Raw genomic sequence first — 22,766 nt, 5'->3', positions numbered from 1 at the left:
ATAATTTTGTGGACTAGTGTGCATACTTTAAAAGTGATGCGTTCCTTAAGTGGGAGCCAGTGTAGCTTCTCTCGTAAGGGTTTTGCACTTTCGTATTTTGGTTTTCCATGTAGAATCTCAAATAGTAGCAACAGAATCTCAATAGTAGCAACATTCCATGTAGAATCTCAAATAGGCAATAGTCGCCTGGAATAGACTTCCCGAGCCTGTATGTCTAGCCCCCTCTTTGGCCGTTTTCAAGTCCAAACTTAAAGCCCACCTCTTTACCACTGCTTTTGACTCCTAACCACTGCTCACTTGCCCTGTCCTTTTATCCTCACCTCTTTATTCCCTTACCCTTATTGTTCTGTCTGTTTACCTGTCTTATCTAGATTGTAAGCTGTTTGAGCAGGGACTGTCTTTTTTGTGTATGGTGTACAGCGCTGCGTATGCCTTGTAGCGCTATAGAAATAAGTAGTAGTAGTAGAAGTAAGGTTTGAACCCAGGCTTCCTTGCTTTGCAGCTTTTTTGCTGAAATTACTAGGCTACCCTTTTTACCTGTATTTCTGTGGCTTTCTTGACTTCTACATGCCTCTTTGCTACTCTTGTTTTCTTTTTACCCTCTCTGTAGCTTTGACTTTTTTGTTTTTGTTTCTTTGCCCTTCTGCTAGTCTCTTCTATTTTTCCAACTCAGATTTCCCTTGTTGAGTTTTTTTTTCTTTCCGTCTCCCTTAATATCTCTTTCCCTGTTTTTGCCTTTTGTCTTATGTCTTTTCGGTCTTGAACTTCATTTTTCTTGCTGTCTTCTTTTGCAGATGTGAAGTGTTGCCAATAAGATGCCGCTGGTAAAGAGGAGCATTGAGCCACGCCACCTGTGCCGTGGGACGGTCCCTGATGTGGTCACTAGTGAGTTGGAGTGTGTCACTAACAGTACCCTGGCCGCCATCATCAAACAGCTTGGGAGTCTCAGTAAGTTGCACCTTATTGATGGGGGGGGGGGGGGGGGGGGGGGGGGGGAGCAGACTCCATTTGAAGACTCATATGTAGACTTGCTGAATCCCGTTGAGAAGGGACAGAATGGCCCGAGTAGTCAGCACCCTATACAGGGTTTGTGGCTTAAGCATGATCTTATCTTCTGGATTCTTGAATGATTACAATTAATCACATTGGGAAAATTCCAGAATATTTAAATTAGTTGTAAATGATTAATATGCATGACAGCGGTTAGGGTGATTAAGGGGCCCTTTTATAAAGCCATGGTAGGGCTATCATGGCAATGGTACTTGAACGCGGCGCCGTTCACAGCCGCTGCCTTGATTTTCTCTCCTCTCATGCCATCCTCGATCCGCTTCAATCCGGCTTTCGCCCCCTACACTCTACAGAAACGGCACTATCTAAAGTCTGCAATGACCTGTTCCTCGCCAAATCCAAAGGTCACTACTCCATCCTCATCCTCCTAGACCTATCCGCCGCTTTTGACACTGTCAATCACAACTTACTTCTTGACACACTGTCCTCTTTTGGGTTCCAGGGCTCTGTCCTCTCCTGGTTCTTCTCTTATCTCTCCCATCGTACCTTCAGAGTACACTCTCATGGTTCGTCCTCCACCCCTATCCCGCTCTCTGTTGGAGTTCCTCAGGGATCTGTCCTTGGACCCCTTCGTTTTTCAATCTACACCTCTTCCCTGGGCTCCCTGATCTCATCTCATGGCTTCCACTATCATCTTTATGCTGACGACACCCAGCTCTATCTCGCCACACCAGACATCACTGCGGAAACCCAGGCCAAAATATCGGCCTGCTTATCCGACATTGCTGCCTGGATGTCCAACTGCCACCTGAAACTGAGCATGGCCAAGACCGAACTTATTGTCTTCCCACCCAAGCCCACTTCTCCTCTCCCTTCACTCTCTATCTCAGTCGATAACACCCTCATTGTCCCCATCTCATCTGCCCGCAACCTCGGTGTCATCTTCGACTCCTCCCTCTCCTTCTCTGCGCATATCCAGCAGATAGCCAAGACCTGTCGCTTCTTCCTCTATAACATTAGCATAATTTGCCCCTTCCTCTCTGAGCACACCACCCAAACTCTCATCCACTCTCTCATTACCTCTCGCCTTGACTACTGCAACCTACTCCTCACTGGCCTACCACTTAGCCATCTATCCCCCCCTTCAGTCAGTTCAGAACTCTGCTGCACGTCTTACCTTCTGCCTTGACCGATATACTCATATCACCCCTCTCCTCAAGTCACTTCACTGGCTTCCGATCAGATACTGCATAGAGTTCAAGCTTCTCCTACTAACCTACAAATGCAGCCCCTCCTTACCTCTCTACCCTCATCTCCCCTTACGTTCCTACCCGTAACCTCCGCTTTCAAGACAAATCCCTCCTTTCAGTACCCTTCTCCACCACCGCCAACTCCAGGCTCTGCTCTTTCTGCCTCGCCTCACCCCATGCTTGGAACAAAACCTCCCTGAGCCCATTCGCCAGGCCCCCTCCCTGCCCATCTTCAAATCATTGCTCAAAGCCCACCTCTTCAATGTCGCCTTCGGCACCTAACCACTACACCTCTACTCAGGAAATCTAGACTGCCCCAACTTGACATTTCGTTCTTTCGATTGTAAGCTCCTTTCAGCAGGGACCGTCCTTCTTTGTTAATTTGTACAGCGCTGCGTAACCCTAGTAGCGCTCTAGAAATGTTAAGTAGTAGTAGTGGTGCGTGGCAAATTGACCTTACCACCGGGCTACCGCGGTAGTGCTGTTGTGTGCCGCACGCCATTTCTGGCACTCAAAAAAAATAGTATTTTTAGCGCCGTGGGCTTACCAGGAAATGGCCGTTCTGTGGTAAAAGGGGGCCTCGGCGCATGGCAAAACCTGTAAGTCAACTCAAAAGGACCCCTAAGAAAGGAAGTTTTCCCAATCTCTGCGTATTGAAAAAGTGACTTAAATTTATTTTAAACTTATTTATGATTTTTAGCTCACATTTTTTTTCAGTAGTTTTATGGCATATTTCATTGGAGTACAGCAGATATTTCCATGACCCTAGAAGACTTAAAATATAAGTTTATGCTTAAGGCAGTGGAGGATTAAGTGACTTGCCTTCAGTCATAATGTATATCAGGGTTCAAGTTGAATACTGACGTCCCTGGTTCTCAAGAAAAGAATCACATTTGACAGAGTTTTATTGTCAAAATAGTAAACCATCCACTTTAAGAATGAAATATTGTGTATTTATGGTTGGGTTTTCTGCATATGTATTTAGTTATTTGAGTATTTTATTAGTAGTTTAATTGTTTGTAGTTTTATTTCTATGTGTGTGTTCATCTTGTTTTAATTTTTTGTAGCGTTTTAGTGACCCCCCCCCCCTCCTTCTCTTCCCCGATTAAGGCACGTGCTGGGTTATTTAACTCCTTCAAGTGGACAGTTTACTACTTAGCTAATAAGGGGGCCTTTACTAAAGATTAATGTATGTTATTTGCAGTAAGGCCTGTAGGAATAAAATGGATCCTGTGTCAGATAACGTGCTAAACTTCAGTAAGAGACCCCCCCCCCCCCCCAATCTTCCATGTAGTAGATGCACTGTTCTTTTCTTGACTGTATTTGTGTACTTCTTGGCCTCTCTATCCTTTTGCCTTTTTCCTGGTTCTCGGCCTGCAGTTCTAAGCACTAGGGGCCCTGTTTACTAAGCTGTGCTGTAGGCGCGCTAGTGTTCTTAGCGAGCGCTAAAAATAGAGACACCCATATATTCCAATGGGTGTCTCTAGCTTTAGTGCACGCTAATTTTTAGTGCATGCTAAAAAAGCTAGTGCACTTTAGTAACAGGGTCCTTGCTTCTTCTCATTGTATTGAACGAGGCCGTTATTGTGTGTGAGAGGGAAATTTCTTACCTTGCTATGAGAAGGCTGAGGGAGAGATATGATAGAGGTCTATAAAATGAGTGGAATGAAATGGGAGGATGTGAATCTCTTGTTTACTCTTTCCAAAAATACTTGGACTAGAGGTCATGCAGTGCAGTTATTAAATAGTAAATTTAAAAAAAAAATTGGAGAAAATATTTCACTCGGCAAGTAATTAAATTCTGAAATTCGTTGCCCGAGAGAGAGAGGTAAAAGCAGTTAGCTTAGCAGGGTTTAAAAAAGATTTAGATAGCTTCCCAAAAGAAAAGTCCATAAGCCATTATTAAGATGGACTTGGGGAAAATCCACAGCTTATTTCTAGGATAAGTAGTATAAAATGTATTGTACTGTTTTGGGATTTTGCCAGGTACTTGTAACCTGGATTGGCCACTATTGGAAACAGGATACAGGGCTTGATGGACCTTCAGTCTGTTCCAGTATGGCAACACTTATGTTCTTATGCTCTTGAGTAAACTTTAAGATGGAGTGGAAGGAGATGCAATGCCTATGATTCTCTTTTATGGCAAAAAAAACTTTAATGAGGGATTTTTCTTCTAGTTGATGCGGATTTTCCGGTTTGGACTTCTGGTATGCAGTAGGTTCCTGTAAATGCAGGTTTATTCCATTGTGGATTAGACATTTTATATTGATCATATGTACCCCTTACAGTTTAATTTAACACAGTATTTGATATTTTCGAGCAGATAAAATTGTGTTTTGTGGAATGAAGGCTGCCCAGCCGAAACACAGCCTGTGTTGAGTTTCTCTGTCTGGGACTTGTATCTACCTACTCTTTACCCATTAAAGGAACTGTTTTGCAACATTTGGTCATCTTGACATTTGTCATCTTCCACTCTGGTTTGCTTTTCATTTTTGTGTGGAAGTTTGTTGGTTTTCTCTTATCTTTGGACTTCAAGGATTTAGTTACAGGCATTCAGTTTAGTGCGCCTTAAATTTAGTGCTTGTTGGATTGATTTAATGTGCATTAACCTACAAATTAAGATATGTGCGATTGATTTGCATGCATTAAAAAATCTAATGTGTGTTACTTTTTTTGTTTGTTTTTTGTTAAATTGTATATCTAAAATGAACAGGAAACAAATGCGCCAGAATCGGGGAGAAAAATCTAAAAACAAACTGCAATTTTTTTTCACCTGTGTGCGTGACTAAATTTTAGGAAGGACTTGAATATGACCAGAGGGGGGAGTATATTGCACCAAGTCAGAAGTCTGTTCCAAATACAGCAAAGTGGAATGTGAGGGGTTAGGAGTTGGTTATAGGGGAGAAGGACAAGCATAAGGACAGCTTACCTAAAAAATGGGGTGTAGGATGAGATAAAAGCAGAGGCAGCAAGGATCTGCAGAGTGAAGGCACGGCTGACCAGTGGCTTTCACAAAATTTCACAAAGGCCAACGTGTTTTCATCATGGGATGCTATGTAAGTCTCTAATCTTCAGAGGGGATTTTTAGCTTTTGCATGTGATGAATGTTAAGAGAGAGCCCTTTGTGACTTGTGTTTCTGGCTGTTTAGGCAGACATGCTGAGGACATATTTGGAGAATTGTTCAATGAAGCCAACAGTTTCTACCTAAGGATGAACTCCCTACAGGAGAGAGTTGACCTCCTGGTAATCAAAGTCACACAATTGGACTCCACTGTTGAGGAAGGTAACGCAAGCAATCACTTGTTTGTTCAAAGTTAGAAATACACTCTGTGAGTTCAGGTTGGTGATAGAACAAGCAGAATCTTCCTGTTTTAAGGCCTTGTTGAGTTTTTACAGTGAATGCTTTGTACCCAGTGATTTTCGAAGGGAAACTACATGGGTGGCTTCCTTTAGAAAATTGATGCAAGACGTACATTAAGTCAAATTGTTTGCGATGTAAGTGTTCAGACTTGCAGCCTGTAAGGCTAATGAGCATTTCAAAATGAAGGGTTTCTTTCTCAGGCTAGTTCTTTGTATGGTGAGGAGTTGTGAAGCAGAATGAGTACGGGATAGAAGACGACAAAGGATCTATATCCCACTGTGCAGATACCAATTTATTTTAATTCCTGTTCATGAGCAATTTATATCTCTCTTTCTTATTGTTTGCTATGCATAGTACTGTACAACTACCCAGCTTAGGGCCCGATGCACAAAGGCAGCAGTAAAATACACTTCCTGGGTAAAGCTTACCGTGTCAAACAGCAACCATGCAAATGTCATGCACGGATCTCCTTTTGTGCATCGGTCGCTTTTTGTGACTGGCTGTCAAATGTATTTTGACAGCTTGCACACAAATCCTTGTTGTTCCAGTGGGGGGATGGGATTTGATATACCGCCTTTATGTGGGTTACTATCAAAGCAGTTTACATATTACAGAAATAGGTGCCTGTATATATCTGGGGCAATGGAGGGTTAAGTGACTTGGCCCAGAGTCGCAAGGAGCTGCAGTGGGAATTGAACCCACTCCTTGTCATCTATACCAGACCAGTCCAGACTAATGGTTATGTCCATCTACCAGCGGAAGGAGACAGAGAAAATAGTTCCAAGTAAACCGCCCCTTAAGGGTATCGTGCAGCCTGGAATGTTCAGTATTTCGAATAGCCAAGCATTGGTGCTCTGAAGTCTAGAAGAAAACACACGTAATACCAAACAGGCAAACTCTTGGCGCCAGTATGCAGAACCTCACTGTTCCTGCTTGGCCAAAGGCAACTGCAACCTCCCCTCATAGTAAAGTAAGCGGGAGGGAATGGTCCATACTGAGCTTGCCCAAGCACACAGAGATCTGCCCCTGAATCCGGGGAAAGAACTCCGTGATGCCAAGTGACAGGAGTCATACAGAGCTGGCACAGCAACAAGTGGCAGGAGATTGAATAGAGAAGATGAAGTAGACAGTGCTCTAGGACATCCCAGTGTATTGAAGCGTCGTGGAACAGCCAGGGATACCTAAAGGAAACAACACTCTGACTGACAGACTTTAGCCAGGGAGGGCATCTGGACTGGTCTGGTATGACTAAAGGAAAGAAAATTATCAGGTAAGAACATAATTTTTCCGTTCGCCAGGATCAAAGCCCACTGCACAAACCTCTAGGCTACCCCTCCCAGTGGGCTGCCTCCCAACCTTCCCCCGGACACAATTCCTTGGTGGTCCCGTGGACTCAGGCTGCCCCTCTGCACCCCTACCTCCCAAGCAAAGATTTAACCTGGTGGTCTAGTGACCCCCCTGCCTTGTCCTTTCCTTCCCATACCTTAGAAAAGGTGGAGGCAGAAGCAACATCTCTTCCCTAGTACCTTGGGCGCAACCTTTTCCAAAATGGCGGCATCCAGCCCCTGCCTGGTGTATTCTGGTCTCCTCCTTCCATTCTCCCCATTATGCTTTATTATTGAATTCTTTATATATTTATGATTCTTTCCTTAATGATATGTGTGGGTTTATGCATTTTGTTTCATATTTTGTAATGAGTTCTTTTTAGATTGTTTAACCACATTGAACTCGAAATTGTACTGGAAAATGTGGGATTTATTTGTAACATTTGTATCCCACATTTTTCCACCCATTAGCAGGCTCAATGTGGCTTTCATAATACTGTAAAGGCGATCGCCAGGTCCGGTAGATGTTAAATACAGTATAAAATAAGGGTCAGGTAAGGTTAGGGTATACAAGTACAATAAGATTCAAGGAAATAAGGAATATATAATGTCCAATACGATGTAATGTTTTGATGCATTGCAGAGTTGAGGCATTTAAGTTGGGTCAGTAGGGTAGACATTGCAAAAAACAGATAGGTCTTTAATGATCGCTTGATGTTTAGATGGTCATGGATCGTTTTCACACTCTTTGGTAGTGCATTCCACATTTGTGTACCTAAGTAGGAGAAATTGGATGCATAGGTTGATTTGTATCTGAGTCCAATGCAGCTTGGATAGTGGAGGTTCAAATAGGTACGTGACACTCTGGTTCTGTTTGTGGTCGGAAGATCTGTCAAGTCAACCATGTATCCTGGAGTTTCACCGTAGATAATCTTGTGGACTAAAGAGCAAATTTGAAAGGTAATGCGTTCCTTGATTGGGAGCCAGTGCAGTTTTAATCAGAGAGGTTTAGCGCTATCGAATCGTGTTTTGCCAAATATCAGTCTGGCAGCTGTGTTTGGGCTGTCTGGAGTTGCTTCATAAGCTGTACTTTACATCCCGCATATATTCCATTGCAGTAATCTGCGTGGCTCAGAGCCATTGATTGTATCAAGTTACGGAATATTTCCCTCGGGGAAATAAGATCTAAGACGTTTAAGTTTCTACATAGAATGAAACATCTTTATAATGGAGTTAACTTGGCTCTCAAGTGTAAGATGTCTATCAATAGTAACACCTAAGATTTTGAGGCTATCAGAAATAGGAAGAGAATAAACAGGAGTGTTTAGGGTGTGGGTTTATAATTATTGTATGGGGATGAGAGGATAAGTCAATGTGTTTTTTTCGGTGTTTAGCTTCAGTTGAAATGAGTTAGCCCATGAATCCATGATGTTCAGACAGCATGTGATTTCATTGGAGATTTCAGAAAGGTCATGTCTGAAAGGGATATAAATTGTGACATCGTCTGTGTAAATGAACGGGTGAAGGCTTTGATTGGATAAGAAGTTGGCCAAAGGGGACATCATTATATTGAAGAGTATCGGTGATAATGGGGAACCTTGAGGTACTCCGCAATGTGCATTCCATGGTGATGAAATGTTTGTTTTTGATTTAACTTGGTATGTTCTGGTGATTAAGAAACCCTTGATCCAATTAAGTATATTTCCTCCAATCCCGAGGTGATCAAGTAAACGCAAAAGTATGTTGTGGTTTATCATGTCGAATGTGCTCGACATGTCGATTTGGAGGAGGAATATACTTTTAACTATGGCAATTTCATGTTGAATTTAGCTAGAAGAGTGACTAGTACAGTTTCAGTGGTTTCTAGGGACACTGGGAACCAGAATCCTGGGTCCCACAGTTCCCAGAAAAAACACTCACGGACTGAAAACACAAACTTGCCAAAATTCTTAGGCAGTCCAGGACAACAGAGCTAATAAACCAATAGGTTTATCATAAAAAAGTAGAACAGTGAACGGTAAAAGTGGTAAACAGCAAACAGAAAGAGGTAAAATAACAAGGACTCAATATTAAAGTTAACTAAACACCTTTTTACTACCTAAGTTGTACCTGGGAAAATCAGGAAAAGAAACTTCTCACAGGAGTTGAATAGGGTCTCGACTCAGAGGCCTATTCCCTCCACACTCCCAACTCTGAGACTGAGGAGTTTTAGCACTTTCTGGGCTAGGTCTTTGGCTTCAGGCCAATCAGGGCATAGAGCATTAGCACTAAGGGTGTTTGGTCAGTGGCATTGCAGGTTACTTTTCTCCTCACAGGTTTCCTCTGTTCCTTTGGGGAAGGTAAGCTAAAAAAGAAAACAGATTTCTGCTACAGCTAAATCGAAGAGGGTCAAACGCCACCTATTGGACAATCAAAGGAAATGCACTGAGGGGAAGAAAAGTGTCATGGGGCAGCATTACAAATCACAAAGCATGGAAGTTCCCAGTTTCACCACGGTAGGTCAGTTTCGCTGGTACCCTTTAGCCTAACCCAGGGGTTCTCAACCCATAAGAACATAAGAATAGCTATAGTGGATCAGACCACTCATCTAGCCAAGTATCCTGCTTCCCACCAGTGGCCAATCCAGGTCACAAAAATCTGGCAGAAACTGAAATAGTGTACTAAGGAAAAAGGGAAACACATATATGTGCACCCTCCCTTATCTAGAAATCATAAAAAAAATAGGGAGAAATGTGAGCATTGTAGCAGTCTCTCAAATGTATTACAAATAGCTTGAGACTAAATGTTTAGAGAGAGCGCAATATGGCATTAGACATAAGTGAGGGCAGGCTATAAGCCTTATCTCTTGTTTGTCTGTCCTAATTAGATTGTAAGCTCTGTTGAGCAGGGACTGTCTCTTCATGTTCAATGTGTACAGCGCTGCGTACGTCTAGTAGCGCTTTAGAAATAAGTAGTAGTAGTAGTAGTAGTCTTTGGGATTCCAGAATCTTGCTACTCCCTGGGATTCTGCACAGAATGTTGCTACTCTTTGGGATTCCGGAACCTTGCTACTCTTTGGGATTCCGGAATCTTGAAACTCTTTGTCCTTATTCCTTATTTGTCCTGTTTGTCTGTCCTAATTAGATTGTAAGCTCTGTTGAGCAGGGACGGTCTCTTCATGTTCAAGTGTACAGCGCTGCGTATGTCTAGTAGCGCTTTAGAAATGATAAGTAGTAGTAGTAGTAGTAGTCTTTGGGATTCCGGAATCTTGCTACTCTTTGTCATCCTTTATTTGTCCTGTTTGTCTAATTAGATTGTAAGCTCTGTTGAGCATGGACTGTCTCTTCATGTTCAAGTGTACTGCGCTGCGTACGTCTAGTAGCGCTATAGAAATGATAAGTAGTAATAGGAGTCTTTGGGATCCGGAATCTTGCTACTCCTTGGGATTCTGCACAGAATGTTGCTACTCTTTGGGATTCCGGAACCTTGTTATTCTTTGGGATTCCGGAATCTGAAACTCTTTGTCCATATCCCTTATTTGTCCTGTTTGTCTGTCCTAATTAGATTGTAAGCTCTGTCGAGCAGGGACTGTCTCTTCACGTTCAAGTGTACAGCGCTGCGTACGTCTAGTAGCGCTTTAAAAATGCTAAGTAATAGTAAGCCCTCTTATAGCACTCAGCTATTTCAGGATATATAACAGCGTCAATCATTTGCCAGCATGCCTCTCCCATTCATTTTATTATTTTTTCATTTAAGGCAAAAGTCGAGAGAGAATCTCAAAATATAAGTAATTCAAAACAGCAGCCACTTATCTTTCATTGTGTCTGACGCACATTGTGTCAGAAACTGAGTATAGATCACCTGACGCCCTCATAAAATACTGGCTTTTCGGTCACGCAAAGACCTGCATCCGGGGTTAACTGCAAGCAGCCGCAGTAATTTTCAAACTCGCTGAAAAGCGAAAACCGTTCTGGCTTTCACTTTCAAGATGAATAGTAGCAACATTCCATGCTTTTAACCCTAGGGTTAAATGGTTTCTTGCTTGTCTAGCTCAATAACAGACCTTATGAACTTTTCTTCCAGGAATTTGTCCAAACCTTTTTTTAAACCCAGATACTCTACCCGCTGTTACCACATCCTCCAGCAACAAGTTTCAGAGCTTAACTATTCGTTGAGTGAAAAAATATTTCACGACAAATGTAGCCACATTCAGCCTGCAAATTGGTGGGAAAAATGTGGGATACAAATGCTACAAATAAATAATCAAATAAATAAAATTTCCAGTTCTCGGACACACCTAACAGGTTTTTCAGGATACCTATAATAAATAAGCATGAGAGAAATTTGCATGTGCCACCTCCATCCTAGAAACAGAAAAAAGCAACCCGGGCCTTCAGGGTAGAGATAATGGTCGTCCTTTAATCTGAAAGGACCCGTAACGGGCCGTGTTTCGGCGTACAAATGCCTGCCTCAGGGGTCAGATGGTTCTTATGGTGTATGATATGGAATAATGGAAATGAACCACAAAGTTAGGGCATATTGCCCACTACGTCGTGATTGTCTGTTTATAAACCAGAACGCAGTCTGTGGAAAAAACCCACCCAATGGATATTTATTGTGGGTGTCCTGAAAACCTGACTGGTTAGATGTGTCCGAGGACCGGGTTGAGAATTTCTGCTTTAACTCTAGATCTGGCCTAGTCTGTGGCCTTGGAAAGACTTAATCAGAATTTGATCTCACACCTCAAAATTGGGTAAACACCAAACATCAGAGGAAGGAGTTATCAACGTGGGCTACTGTTAAGATGTATTAAACCCAGGTCTCTCTGTATAAAATGGGACCTGTGCTAAAATAACATGTCTTAACCCATGTTGATAAATCACCCCTTAATCTGTTGCAGCAGGAATACAAACTGTACAGTGTTTGTTTTTGGATTTTTTCATAACCCTCATGGTCTTTTTTTTTTTTTGGAAGAGAGGCATCCCAATATCTGACATTTGAGCTAACTATAAAGCTTTTTCTGTGCATGAAGCCTGTGTTTCTTGTAGAAAAGAGTTTTACCAGATTGTGTGATCACATACGTACATAGTTGGAATGGTGTCTGCACAATACGCATTTATACCTTTGTTTTGTGTGCTGTTGGGGCTGGATCTGAGGACCCTATTTTATAACCCCTAAGAGAAAAACTACATTGGCTCCCACTGAAGGAACGAATTGCGTTCAAAATCTGTACCTTGGCTCATAAAATCATTCATGGCGAAGCTCCGACATATATGTCAGACCTCATAGACTTAACCAACCAGGAACACAAAAAGATCGGCACGCACATTCTTGTACCTCCACTACCCCAGTGCAAAGGACTTAAATATAAATCAATATATGCATCTGGCTTCTCCTACGTCAGCTCGCAATTGTGGAATGCACTACCAAAGGCCTTAAAAACAATTCACGACCTTGATGGTTTAAAGGATTCCTAACCACACGCTCATATCAAGTGACATCAAATTCGGTTACATCAGCCGCATGGACACCTGAATGTGGAGTTCCACAGGGATCTCCCCTTTCACTGACTATATTCAACCTAATGATGACACCCCTGGCCAAACTACTATCTAACCAAAACCTCAACCCATACATTTACGCCGATGATGTAACGATCTACATCCCATTCAGTCAAGACCTAAAAGAAATTTCCAATGACATCAACCAAAGTCTACATATCATGCACTCCTGGGCAGATGCCTTTCAGTTAAAATTCAACGCAGAAAAAACCCAATGCCTAGTACTTACCTCTCAACATAACATGAGCAAATTTACCACCATCAACACACCAAAATTAAACCTACCAATTTCGGATACCTTGAAAATCCTTGGAGTTACCATCGATCGGCACCTAACACTTGAGAATCACGTGAAAAACACAATCAAAAAGATGTTCCACTCAATATGGAAATTAAAAAGAGTAAGACCATTCTTCCCGAGGACTGTCTTCCGTAATCTAGTACAATCATTAGTACTCAGTCATCTAGATTACTGCAACTCACTCTACGCTGGCTGCAAAGAGCAAATACTCAAAAAAACTCCAAACAGCCCAGAACACGGCAGCCAGACTCATATTTGGGAAATCAAAATACGAAAGTGCAAACCCCTACGAGAGAAGCTACACTGGCTCCCACTCAAAGAACGCATCATGTTCAAAGTATGTACCCTAGTTCACAAAATCATCCATGGCGATGCCCCAGCCTACATGTCAGACCTGATAGACCTACCACCCAGGAATGCTAAAAAGCATCTCGCACATTCCTAAATCTTCATTTCCCCAACTGTAAAGGTCTAAAGTACAAATTAATGCACGCATCAACCTTTTCTTATAAGAGCGCGCAGTTCTGGAACACATGGCCACGTAACCTGAAAGCGACCTATGAACTGACCAACTTCCGTAAAGTACTAAAGACACATCTCTTTGACAAGATATACCACAAAGACCAAAGCATGTGAAACTCTCACATATATCCAGAAATGTAAATTAATGCCTTTTGTTTTATACTATCATGTATTCCATTACCATGCAACCCCAAATCCTTCTGTAACACCAAATGTCTACTCTCTTCTCATTTCCACTATCCATGATGTAAGCCACATTGAGCCTGCAAAGAGGTGGGAAAATGTGGGATACAAATGCAATAAATAAATAAATAAAATAAATAAATAAATAGCCTTCCCGGAAGTTACTAAAGACCATCCTGTTCAAGAAGACATATCATATTGAGCCATCACAAATGACCGAACATCAAAAGCCTATCTCTTCACTTGACTGCATCAATCAATTCGCCACCAATGATCATTAACGCGTTACCTTCCTTATCTCTTACACCTGCAATTATATGATTATTTAATCTACTTTATAATTTTACTTTTTACATTTATGAATTTTTATTGTAACACTAGTAAAAAAGGCCCGTTTCCGTAACAAATGAAACGGGCGCTAGCATATGGTTTAGGTTATTATTTTTTTGTTTTTCCTGTTTGATATTAAGGGATATAAGTGTTTGTTCAGATTTTTTTTTGGGTGGGGGTTTGAGGGACGTGGTGTGCTTTTGTGTATCGGGGGGGGGGGGGGGGGGGTTGTGGAGGTTTTTTTTTTCCAGAGATGTAAATGTGTGTCTTGGGGTTATCCTTTCCTGATTGTTGGATAAGTTTTTTTTTTTTCCTTTGTTTGCTGAAGAGCATTGTTGTTTTATATTTTTTGAAGGAAGAGGAGCATGTTATTTTGTGTCGGGTAAGGCAGGAAGAGAGAAGTGCTTTGCTTCTGGAAGGTTTTTTGGCATCCTGGATTAGTGAAATGATTTTCCCGAGGTGGAAGGGAGAGGAGCACGTTGTTGGGGCTTTTGGGGGGGGGGGGGGTGAACCGGAACGTCTTCTGTAGGGTTTGTGGCTATCCTGCATTTTTTTCTCGATTTCCCTGGGGCGGAATGGAGAGGAGCACGTTGTTGGGGCGTCGGGGGGGGGGGGGGGGAGTGAACTGGAACGTCTTCAGGAAGGTTTGTGGGCATCCTGGATTTTTTTGACGATTTCCCTGGGTGAGAAGGGAGAGGAGCACGTTGTTGGGGAGGGGGGGAGGGGGGGAGTGAACGGGAACGTCTTGTGGAAGGTTTGTTAGCATCGTGGATTTGTGAAACGACTTGCCAGAGTCGGAAGGGAGAGGAGCACGTTTTGGGGCGTCGGGGGGGTGAACCGGAACATTTTGTCCTTTGCAGTCTGCTGGAGGGAAACGCTTGAAGGGGGGTGCGTCGGTGTGGGAATTGGGGGGGGGGTGCGTCAGTGTGGGGTTGGTTTTGCAGGTTTGCAGCCAGTCTCCAGTGATTCCGAGGCAGGGGAGGAGTAGGGAAACACGCTCCGCGTGTTTTCCTACTCCTCCCCCTGTGTCGGTCGCTGTTTGCTACTGGCTGGCTCATGGCTAATCATTCCAGCTGGGCGACAGGTTTCTGTTAGCGGCAGCTTTTTGTGGGCGGTGATGTCCCTGATGGTGAGGGGCATGCTTTTGTTTTTCGGCTCCACCTAGTCCACGTGAATGGAACGCAAGTATTTTGCACATACCCACAGGTAGCGGTGGTCCTCTACTCTCCGTTCTGATCCGCTCTTCAGTACCCACAGTAGGAATATTGTGCTATCGTTCTAGCGTTCCTCCTCTGTTCTCTGTGCTGCACAATAATGTGGCGTTCTGCTGTTGAATGCTCCTCCCTTCTTGCCTTGTACTTTCCTGTGATTGGTCCGCCTAACGTCGCATTGCGTTGCCTGGTAACGGTTCACATTGTGTGTGGTATTTTCTGATTGGTCCTTCATGCCTCCTACGTGATTACCGTTGCCTGGCAACGTGAATGTTTTCTTCCATCGACGTTTGACGCGAGGGCGGGGCATAGGCTGGCTGGCTTCACCACCATGAATCCACGAACCCTTCAGGGAGTGATTGAGTGACTTCAGAACGTTGTCTTCAGAACGTTGAGGGTGAGTTTTATTATAGTAGATTACTTTGTATTTCTCACTCTGGAAATGGTGATCACCATTACAGAATAATGTAAGCCACATTGAGCCTGCAAAAAGGTGAGATAATGTGGGATACAAATGTAACAAATAGATAAAATCATATAGGTGTCTTTTTAAACTTCGCATACAAGTGTCCTGTTACAAAATCAAGCCCTATAGAATCGCCTGCACGTTGGCAGTGAGTATCCAATGAGTGCTATCTCATCTTTTCAACAGTATGCACAGCTGGAAAAAGTGGCAGGGGGTCAATGTAGTGAGTGTGCTGTGGATTTCCTCACAGCTAGAACTGCATAGAAAGTGTCCTTTGAAGGAGGCTGGGTGAGGAAGGCATGTTGGTTTGGCTACTTGCTTGTTCATGAGTGGCTGAGCCATAGAAACAATGTTAATGCAGCTCTGGACAGAAAGCCACTGTCGGCAGGGTTGCGGTTAAGCCGCAGAATTGGGCGGCTTTTCGGGAACGGTTGCGGGGAATTTTCGAATTGCGTGGGTTGCGGGGATTTGGGCGGGTTTTCGAGCGGCCGCGGTGCGGGATTGGGTGGGTTTTCGCGGCTGCTGATTGGCCGGTTTTCCCGCTGCCGGGGCTTCTATTGGTCCAATTTGGTCCAATAGAAGCTTTTCCGGGGCTTCTATTGGTCCAATTTGGTCCAATAGAAGCCTTTCAGGGGTGGGGTTGACATTGGGGGCGGGGCTAGTGACACGGGGGCGGGGTTCGGTGACGTGGGGGGCGGGGGTTGGCTGCGGGCGGATTTTGGGCGGGTTTACGGCTGGTTTTGGGCTGGGAAAATTTTTCCCAGCTGGCATCCCTGCAGAAAGCACAGATTCCTTCAGCCACTCCTGGGTTCTGATCTCTGTATGGGTGGTGGCACCCCACTGGTAGACAATAGATCCTGTTACTGCGAGTATGGAGTGAAACTGGTGATGTCATTTAAGTATATTAAAGAAGGTGGCAGGAGACGGGAATAGCACTTTGATGTGGCCATTCTCAGCTTCCTTGCCATGATTATGCATTCAGATACAGGCCACCAGAGACCCAGCAAATGAAAATAAATCAGCGCAGCAAGAAACTATACTGTATAAACAGACATTAAAAAGAAATTACATTCTCAAACTAGGTCATGCGAAGCTTGGGCTCTAAGGGGCAGGAAATTATTGGACAATCAAAATGTCATTTATTTGGAGTACTTTTGAGTTTCTAGATGTTGCATGAGCACGTAATCTGGTGACAGTGTGTTTTCAGCAGCAGTATGTGTATGCTGTAGGCTCCCAATTTAAGGGTTAACAAATGGATTGGCAGCTGAATTACACTGAATGTTGGGCGTGAGATGAGTTTTATTAATGTGGAATGCATTATGAGGTAGGGTGGTTTGGAATGTAGTTCATATTTTCAGACATTAGAAGATGTCTGTGTTCCTTGGCAGGGACGTCTATAGGATCAGCAAAAATTTAAATCCATAAATGAAAGCAAATCTTGATTCAGCCCGTTCAGTTTGTAGACCACATGTATGATTAAGTATTGGGGTTTTTTTTGTTTTTTAAGGAAATCATTTTTATCAACTATAATCAAGCAGATCACAATTGAACGTAAATTTAGAAAAATATACAACTAAAGTAAATATATAATCAATGTTAAAAAAAACCAACAGTTACAACAACAAACCCACATACTCTACAAAAAAAAAAAGGAAGTAAATGGGAAGAAGGGGAGACCAAAAATAGTAAGTCTATGAAGCAGGCAAAAGAAATTTAAATATAGGCAATGCCAGCAGTCTCTTAAGAGTGGATCAAAACAGTTTTACACTAATAATCCATCTCCTATCTCTGGACTCCAGGTTTATACAAATTGTAAAAAGAATGATGCTATAAAGGATCAAAGAAGACCTGTTTTCATATTTTGATATTTAATCATTCAATTGCAAGGAATTTCAAGCAAAAAAAACCACATCAATGGCCAAAGCCTTGGAAATAATTTCTTCCTCCTCCTGTGAGGCTTTGCAAAGTTCAGAAATTATTAAATATTTTGCCCATGAAATTTCATGTGTCTTCTGTGAAAGTATAATCTCAATACATGATCTTCGTCCACTTGGAAACTTACAGGGTGCCCCCATTGATCTCCTAAGGGAAGTTCAACATACGGAGATTTAAAACGGCTGCTGGTTTTCCATAATCTCCATTTTCCCCCGTGGATTTCTTGAACTAATCTTGCTTGCACAGATCACACCATGTTAACCTTGAGCTCCATGGATTTGATCGGCACTTTACACTCCCCAATAGACTGGATATGCGATGGAATCCAACCATAAAATGGAGGACTGGCCATAAAGGTTAGCACAGTAGGTTGAGAACCATAGAAGCCAAATTCAAATCCCACTGTGGTCCCTTGTGATCGTCAACAGGTTACTTAACCTTCCTTTGCCTCGGGTACATACTTACCCCCCCCCCCCCCTTTAAAGTGAATGGACTAGTGCACGGCAGCCGCTAGTACGACTTTGTAAATGGGGGGAGGGGTAGATTGTAAGCCCTTTGGGGACAGAAAAATACCTATTGTACATGTAACTTGCCTTGGGCTATAACTGGAAAAAGGAGGGAGCGAAATTCAAACTCCCAGTATGTCACAATGTCCGGCTTGCATATTGCAGTAAGGCTGCCAACGTCAGTCTGAGTCCTTGGGCATGTTAGCAACTCTGAGATCAGGCAAGGAAAGTGATTGTACTTGACTCAAGCCATCTCGGTCCTCTGAACAGTGAGCAGCACAGGGTGGCCTAGAGATAAGGCTCCTAAGGCATTAAAAAGGGTTGGAGGACAAAGCATGGTTGGTTCTTGGGGTGTTGCCAAGAGTAATGATGATCTGAGCCTTCTGACTAAACGAAAGCAATGTCTTTTTGGCAGGAAGCTTTGGTGGCAAAAGTATATAGCAAAAAGCATTTATTGGTTTGATTCGGTGCCATTGCCATGTTCATCTGCCAGACTTGTGTGTTTTGGAAGTTAGTGATGAGTTTATTTACTTTGTCATATATTGATTTTACAAGTATAAGTTGTACCTATAATTATGTTTAAGGTGTGATGTTCTCTCCAATGACGCTCCTTCACCCTTGATCCGAAGAGGGGGGGAGGGATATGTAGGCATACAGGCTGACTAGCCTTTTGAGACCCTGTGTGATAGAAGCATCCTGAGCCGGAAAGTGTGCTGTGTGACACACCCCCTGGCACTCCTGCTGTGCCCATTGTAGCCAAGCAGGGGAGGCAATGGAGGGGGCAAAATATTGGTGTCCCTGCCGTGTGCTCAATGCAGCTGTACCACCTGCATGTAGCTCATTATGGCCCTGCTGTGCGATGCCAGAATCAAACCATCAACGATTCTCAGCCGCAAAGAACTGTAGACTTTACATCATAGAACTTCCAAACTGCTTGTGTGTGGAGTGAAGCAGTGGCCTAATGGTTAATGCAGCGGGCTTTGATCCTGGCAACCTGGGTTCGATTCCCACTGCAGCTCCTTGTGACCTTAGGCAAGTCATTTAACCCTCCGTTGCCCCAGGTACAAAAACTTAGTAAGTACCTGTATGTAATAGTGGCCTAGTGGTTAGAGCACCGGTCTTGCGCAATCCAGAGGTGGCCGGTTCAAATCCCGCTGCTGCTCCTTGTGGTCTTGGGCAAGTCACTTAACCCTCCGTTGCCTCAGGTACAAACTTAGATTGTGAGCCCTCCTGGGACAGAGAAATATCCAGAGTACCTGAATGTAACTCACCTTAAGCTACTACTGAAAAAGGTGCAAAATCTAAATAAATAAATGTTTACAGCACAGCGTACGTCTAGTAGCGCTATAGAAATGATTAGTAGTAGTAAGAATGAAAGAGACATTGTTCTTTGTTCTTCTCCTGCTGTGTATCTGTAGAGACACAGATACACCAAGCCGCCTCAGCTCGGATACCAGCATGGGAGACCTTAAGGTCGCTGTACTTCAAAGAACGAACTGCGTTACCATAAGAAGGCCCAAAGATGGGAGTCATTTTCCCAGCACCTACTTGTTATCACATGACTGTCTTGAATGTGATTGGTTCCTGAAGGAAGACTTGGGATTTGTTCAGAAGGTGCTGGTAAACTGTGATTTGACCAATCAGCAGGACCATTTCCAGAATCTTGAGTTCTATTTTGACATTGTAATGTGCCATACTTTGTACTGTTTTTTTGAATATTTTTACTGCTGTAATTGTCTCTTGCTGTACGCCACCTTGAGTGAATTCCTTCAAAAAGACGGTAAATAAATCCTAATGAATACATACATATGATAGCCACACAAGTTTTAGAATGGGCTGCAAAAAGAAAGCCACACAAAAACATTTCTTTAGTTTCTTTGCCTCGCAAGGCTTTTTCTGCCATTACTCTTAAGGGCAGAAGCTGCTTTGGACTCAACTAATACTTTTGAATGCCTTGGGAGCCTTATCTTTTGACTTCCTTGCACTGCTCACTTTTTCCAAAGGACTGAGGTGGCTTATGCCATATAGAGGAAATTTCTCTGCCTAAGCTGCTACCGTGCCCAAGGACTCACTGGAGTTGGCACCTTTCCTGGTCTGAAAGGTTGTAAGGCTGTGGTTGTAATTATTTATTGATATTCTAGGTTAGTGACTTGGAAGTCACTTCTGTTGTTAGCGCAAGACAAAACTTGGGACAGATTGGCATTTAGGTTTTGTTTAACTGTTATAAGGTGGTGCTTTGTTAGCTGTGTAACATAGGAGCTGTGCCTTTTACTGTAACCTTTGCTGCTAAGGATAACTAATTGTTAAGTACTGACATCCTTTTCTTTGCAATAAATAATTACAAACTTGAGACCCATTCTTTGCCAGACAATTCTAGATACCTGGAAGGAATATAGATGCAGCTTATTGTGCCCAGGGGACAATTTGTATCTGCCCTACAGAAATTCCATGATGCATTCCTGGGACATGCGTAGGTTATGAGAGGAAAAATATTCTGCAAAGCCGAGTTCGGGTGGATCTAGGAGAAAGAGGTTTCTCTAGTTTAGATTTGCAACAAGTGCTTATTTGATCGGGGCTTTAAACAGGGATGAAAGGTGTTCCATTGTCGTCTTCGGCACCTAACATTATACCTCTATTCTGGAAATCTAGACTGCCCAATTTGTTTGACTGCACATTTTGTCCATTAGATTGTAAGCTCCTTTGAGCAGGGACTGTCCTTCTTTGTTAAACTGTACAGCGCTGTGTAACCCTAGTAGCGCTTTAGAAGTGTTAAGTAGTAGTAGTAGTAGTAGAGGTGGATGGAATTGTCCTTTAGCCCACCGTGTTTGACTTCTGTCTCTGATGTAACAAAACATCAGAATAACTTGTTAATTTGCCACCAGTTCTAGATGAAAGTTTTTGAAATTAGTCAACTTATACTTACGTTTCAACATTTATACGTATATGGAAGTTGCAAAATCACCACTTCCACGTAACGTGGAAGCTGCTACTCTTTTTTTCTACATGCAATTCTGTAAAATCACTGCTCCTGTTGGATGTGCCGACATATGCATTATACATGCTGGTGTTGTCCTTCGCATTTTATAAAAGGCTTCCCATTCAGCAGAGCCTTTTGTAAAATACCAGTGAAACTGTGAACGTCCTGACCTGGCTGTCCCAATTTCCCCCATGACATTCTATGCAAAATAAGGCTTTATGTATGGCACTATTCTTCTACCAGCCCGCATAAGTACATAATGCAAATAAGAGTTTGCGATAATTTTAATCTAAATGCATCTAAATATCTTCTTTTGTAGAACATACAGGTTGTGCTTGTCAACCAGCAGATGGAGACACAGACTTTAGAGCTGTGAGCTTTCCCTATATGAACCACTGTGTAGCCATGTCACCCCAATATTTTTTTTTGTTTCCCCGCGGATGGTGATGAAAATCCCATATTCTGGTCTAGTGAGGTTGCTTCCAGGCCTGGCTGGATAAGTTGATAGCCTGGTTGAGCTTAAGTGGATGGAGAGGAATTCTGGTCCCCTTGGCAGACCCCCACATCTGAGGAGACACCTGAAGGAATTCAGGTCCCTCCCTTCCTCTAGGTTCGGGAGACCAGGAGTTGAGTGGTCCCCTGGCCCACTCGTCTCTCTTTGGTGATGGTAAGGGACTCAAGGGGACTGCACTGAGCACGGCTACTGAAAAAAGTATTCAATACATGAATATTTTGGGGTGCTGTCCCTTTTTTTGGAATAACCCCCCAAGATACTTATGAGAAACCACTTCTTCATCCTTTTAGGTAATTTCTACATGGCTGAGCACATGGTGAATACCAGCATTTAGTATTGACTGGTCAGATGGGTCATCTATACCTTTATTAATATTAAATGCCTGTGATGAGATTTATTTTGTTTTATTTCATAATTCATCTTGAGCTGCTTGGTAGGCAAAGTATATAAATTCCAAATTAAATTAACATTTGGATGTGCTGTTAAGGTCAGCAGACTCTGATCCTTTGTTTATCCATTCTTCCCTTCTGTGCTCATAGTTTCTCTGCAGGACATCAACATGAGGAAAGCCTTCAAGAGTTCGACTATCCAGAACCAGCAGGTGGTTTCCCGAAATTCTATTCCAAATCCTGTGATGGAAATGTACCAGCGCTGTGATAAACCTCCTCCGCTTAACATCCTGACACCATACAGGTGAGTCACGCAGAAGCACCGGACACCAACCACGGAGTCTCCCATGCAGAGGCACTGGAAAAATAATCCAGAGAACAACCGACACTGGCCACGTTATCAGGGCCGGGAGGAAATTGGAGGCTGTGAGAAGGGTTACCATATGTCCGGATTTACCCGCAACCAGGCGGGTTTTGCCAATCTGCCCGTTTGTCTGGATTTCTGGACAAACGGGCAGGCTGGCGGGCGTCCGCTCGCCAGCCTGTCCGTTTGTCCAGAAATCCGGACAAATGGGCAGATTGCTAGTCTCCCCTCCCCTCCCTTACTTACTACTGCCCTGGTGGTCTAGTGACTTCTTCCACCTTCGGGGCAGGAAAGAGCTCCCTCTTTCCTGCCCGGAGCGCTGCCCTGCATGCTTCCTTCCTGTTGCTGATCTTGGCGCCGATTCAAAATGGCCACAGAGAGTTGAAGTAAGGGGAGGGAGGGGGTGATGGGGTGTGTGACAGGGGGGAGGGGAAAATATGACGGGGCGGGGTGGGTGTGGTGGGGGCGAGGCATGTGTCCTTTTGGGGGGACAAATATGGTAACACTAGCTGTGAGGATGCTGTATCCAAGGGGCACCTCTTTATTTAAGGATAGGATTGCTTTTTCTAGAGCGTACTTATAT

General features: G+C 43.3%; 1 protein-coding gene across 1 annotated transcript; it reads left to right on the top strand.

Moving 5' to 3' along the window:
• The first annotated feature begins 815 nt into the window (after positions 1-815).
• LOC115473809 (wiskott-Aldrich syndrome protein family member 3-like) lies at positions 816-22,127 on the top strand. The gene is made up of 3 exons (XM_030208922.1): positions 816-948; positions 5,408-5,542; positions 21,970-22,127. Exons 1-3 carry the CDS (start codon positions 816-818, stop codon positions 22,125-22,127), a joined length of 426 nt encoding a protein of 141 aa, XP_030064782.1.
• The last annotated feature ends 639 nt before the right edge of the window (positions 22,128-22,766 follow it).

Source organism: Microcaecilia unicolor, chromosome 7, assembly GCF_901765095.1.
Source record: "Microcaecilia unicolor chromosome 7, aMicUni1.1, whole genome shotgun sequence".
NCBI lineage: Eukaryota > Metazoa > Chordata > Amphibia > Gymnophiona > Siphonopidae > Microcaecilia > Microcaecilia unicolor.
This window is presented reverse-complemented; position numbering and strand designations above follow the sequence as displayed.

Bases quoted from the DNA above. Each gene is read 5' to 3' on its own strand.
- LOC115473809 (XM_030208922.1), top strand. From the start codon at position 816: ATGCCGCTGGTAAAGAGGAGCATTGAGCCACGCCACCTGTGCCGTGGG. The intron at 949-5,407 runs GTAAGTTGCACC...CTGGCTGTTTAG, and splicing joins CAAACAGCTTGGGAGTCTCA to GCAGACATGCTGAGGACATA. The intron at 5,543-21,969 runs GTAACGCAAGCA...CTGTGCTCATAG, and splicing joins GGACTCCACTGTTGAGGAAG to TTTCTCTGCAGGACATCAAC.